Source organism: Hippocampus bargibanti, linkage group LG17, assembly GCF_051943395.1.
Source record: "Hippocampus bargibanti isolate YZ-2025 linkage group LG17, ASM5194339v1, whole genome shotgun sequence".
NCBI lineage: Eukaryota > Metazoa > Chordata > Actinopteri > Syngnathiformes > Syngnathidae > Hippocampus > Hippocampus bargibanti.
In genome coordinates this window covers 10208844-10212717 of record NC_142750.1, presented here as the reverse complement: position 1 = coordinate 10212717, position 3874 = coordinate 10208844, and the positions used below count along the sequence as shown (strand labels likewise).

Sequence of the window (3874 nt, the reverse complement as noted above, 5' to 3'; positions counted from 1 at the left end):
ACTGTATACTATAAATGTGCAAAACCGTTTCATAAAAAAACTCAAGTGAGTAAAGAGCTGGAGCTACAATGATTATAACGGGATGCTGTTCCACACGGTTGTGCAAGAGGCACTGTATAGTAGTACACTGTATAGTGCAAGAGGCACTGTACAGTTAGATTTGGGTTACTGTTTAGAGAGTTAATGGCGACGGAAATGTATGCTGGATTTGGTGTGCATGACTCAATTGCGACTGCCTGAGTGGAAAAGGTGGTGGGCAGGGTGCGTAGGGTCTAGTACGATTTTTCAGGCACTTGCCTTGATTCTTTTGGCGTGCAAATCCTCTTGTCTGTTTTTTGGATACATAAAAATAGACAAAATAACATGCATGTGTGTACACGTATAAACATATAAAAGGAAAAGGGGGACATTGATGGCTGCAATTATGTGTTGAATTTATAGTTCGTGCCACAAATCACAAACAAAAACAACAACAGCTCATTGGTTCTCGTGTATTTCACGTTTCATGCAACCCAAATCTGCCTTTGACTGTTCAAGCAGCTTTTCGAAGGCAGCAGGATTTGCATCTCAGCCGATTTGGACGTGTGGGTTCAGGTGTGCACCCGTCGTGACTCCTCCCCACATTCGACACGATAACATCCGGGACAGACCTTGTGGCTGTTGACCGAGTGGGCGGAGTCTCCTGGGCTGCAGGTGAGCATCCTTCTGTCTTTATTCCTAACTTCCGGTTTCTCTTCGTCATCCGTTATTTTTTTCCCCTCGGCTACATGTGATGCGTTCATATCCCCTTGGTCATCATGGGCATAAGGAGTTTAGTGGGCAAATGTTTTCCGCTCCTGTTAATCGGTTTGGTGCTGGACATCGCCGGGTTTACGCTGCTTCTGGTGGGCATATTCGCGGACGTGCGCTCGGCCGACGGTCAGTTCTACGGCGACTTCTTTATCTTCACGGGCGCACTCGTCATCTTCATCAGTTTGGCTTTTTGGGTCATGTGGTACGCGGGCAACGTTCGTGTAGCGCCTGGCGACCCGCGCGACGCCCGAGCGGAAGGCCTCGCCGCACGTCTCGTCCGTAAACTGTCCGAGAGGCTCAGCCGAAAGATGGCGACGGCGACCCCGAGGGCGGCCGGGGACGCGCGAGGGCACGACGACGACGACGCGGAGCGGGGCTCGAGTCCCCACCGGGCCGGCAGGGTTACGTGGGGGAAGGCCACCATCCACCACAACAACAATAACGAAACGGAGCCCCAAAACTACAACTTTCAAGGGTACCGACAGAGAAACTACAGCCAGGATGAAAACTACAACAAAGGATACGATAATGAAGGATACGACCATGAAATGTACGACAAAGGATACGACAGTGGCGCAGATAACTATGAAAAGGCCAAGGAGAAAAATGACAACCACAAAGAGGAAGGATGGGATGGGAAAAGATATGACATGGATGATGAAGGTGAACAACTATGACCATAAAACCAAGAAAACTCCAAAAAACTTGACGTTCACGAAGCTTACATTAATTAAAACTACAAAGAATGAATGTTATGGACAACAAGGCCACAAAACATAAAGCTTTATGAATGGAAAACCTCTAGTTTCCATGACAACTGACACAGGAAAGGAGCCAAGTCATGTTAGCTCTTTGAATTTGCGTCATGGACCTGTGAAAGCTAGCCGACCGACCGGTTTGGGTTTGTTGACTCAACAAACACAGCGGAACATTAGACAGCAAATATGAAATGATTGGCAGGTTCTCACAAAGTGACTGGGCGCTTAAGCATGGCGTCTTAAGTGCTGTCGTGTCGTGTGGCTTTCGTAGAAATTAGTGGGACAGTGGTGCCTTGACATAAAGGGTTTTTGGGGTGCCGATTTTTTTAAATTTATTTATTTATTTATTTATTCATTTAGTAGTCGATGCACTTTTTGAGTAAGACAAACACTAACACTGCCAACATTTTATTTTGTTAGATTTTTTGTTGTTGCTGTTTTGGTTTATTTACAGCACAGTGTGATTTATTTCAAGCCAAATTAAATCCCACAGATAATACCTTTGTTAACTTTGCGGGGAAACTCTATTGTAAAACAAAGAGAAGAGATGGGCAAAATCATTGCTGGGGGGGCCCACAGTTTTTCATCAGTGCGTCTGACGGGGAAGGTGCCACATAAGACCACTCACATCTTAATCAGATTTAGGACATGATGCATCCATATGTATATTTATTTTTGGTAATACCGTTCTGAACACATCTATAGAAGATCCATTATCCTACCCACTATAATTCAACAACAAAATCATGATATTCATGATATTTAAAGGGCTGTCATATAAAATTTACCATTCATGGATGGCACAAAACTGCTTAACAAGAAGCCAATATTTTGTGCAAGAATTATGCAGTCTCCCCACATTGCAGTGTAGGAAGTTGAAGACCCAGTGGAAGTACAACAAAGATATGTCTACCATCTAGTGGTGATTGACGATATTACAGCTTAACTCATTCACTGCCAGACCCTGGGTAAAAATGTGTCCACTGCAGTGCCAGGGTTTTTTTCATTTTCACTCAAATAGCGGGACCCACAGAATATTGAGTTTTAGAATTACATAAACATTCAATTCCGCGTGAGAAATCTTAGACTCTTCTTTCATCAGAAAAAAAGTTAATTCCTAATTTATATGGGCCTGAAGTTATCTGAGCTTGAAATGGGGCGGTTGTACAAATTACAATACATACATATTGATTGATATAGCAATTTAACAACAGCTGAATCTAACAAAGCCTTAACATGGACAAAAGGCAAATGCTGCCCCCTCGTGGAAGTGAAAAACATTGCCAGAGGGCTGACCAGCGCTTTATCGACACCCCCTGCAAGAAAAAACAAAACCAGAAACAAATCTTGAGCGGCGCTCCACGTCATACTTTTCAATTCCTGAATAAATTTGGTAATGGCAGCGAATGAGTTAAAATTAAAGTTGACCATAGCTGCAGTTTGCCACTTGTGAATTGGCCTATTTTGCATATTAATTTATCATATTTCAGAGTTTTCTCACATTTCCCACCTTTTTTTTTAAATGTTTTGTGAATAATTTTTGAAAATTACAACAAAACAATATTTTTGAAAAAAAGTTGCCCATCCCTGACATAAAGGAATATGTATACGGGTACATTGTACAATATTTTTCTTATCCATTACTGTTACTTTCACTCACCATAAATGTAAATGTGTTTATTGTTTTAATAGTGTGTCTCAAGACTTCAAAATGAAATGATAGTGCCTGTTAAGTGCAATAAAACGCCTTGAGCTAAGTATCCTATTGTAGCTTATTGCGGTGGTGCCCGGGAAATAACTCTCCCAATGGAGAAAGAATAACTATAATCCTTTACAGAGTGTGTTAGCATGTTGACTGACTTGATGTTGATTGACATTTGCGATTGTCCAAAAGCGGAAAGACATCAGGAAGCCACCCAACAAGTCAGCCCAGCGCAGGAATGAAGATGGACTTCTTCATGAACCAGCCTTTCTACTCCGCAATTGCTCCGGAGTCGTCTAAGGAGAGCCGCCGGTGTCGAAATCAGCTCGCTCGCCGTCTGCTCGTCTCAGTCCGCCCATGGAACCCAACAAATGTACCATCTTCTTTCTGGCTGTGGCCGTGATCCTGGACGTGGTGGGCTTACTGCTTTTGCTGGTGGGCATTTTCGCCCCGTTGAGGTACTGGGACTTTTTTGTCTTTTCTGGACCCTTGCTGATCTTTTTGAGCACATTCCTATGGATCTTTTGGTACATGGGTGGCCTGCTGGTGCCCGAGGAGGAGCTAGACCTGCCCAAAAGCAACCGTGACCTGGCTTGAACCATCTGAATCAAAAGACAAGATC

The 3874-nt window shown here is 43.6% G+C and overlaps 1 protein-coding gene across 1 annotated transcript; it reads left to right on the top strand.

Annotated features, from left to right (window-relative positions):
- The first annotated feature begins 724 nt into the window (after positions 1-724).
- tmem238l (transmembrane protein 238 like) lies at positions 725-3634 on the top strand. The gene is made up of 2 exons (XM_089019282.1): positions 725-1455; positions 3445-3634. Exons 1-2 carry the CDS (start codon positions 798-800, stop codon positions 3492-3494), a joined length of 708 nt encoding a protein of 235 aa, XP_088875408.1. The 5' UTR covers positions 725-797; the 3' UTR covers positions 3495-3634.
- Positions 3635-3874: the final 240 nt, after the last annotated feature.

Coding starts and splice junctions, on each gene's coding strand:
- tmem238l (XM_089019282.1), top strand. CDS start 798: ATGGGCATAAGGAGTTTAGTGGGCAAATGTTTTCCGCTCCTGTTAATC. Junction 1,456..3,444: donor ATATGACATGGATGATGAAG/GTGAACAACTAT, acceptor ATTGTCCAAAAG/CGGAAAGACATCAGGAAGCC.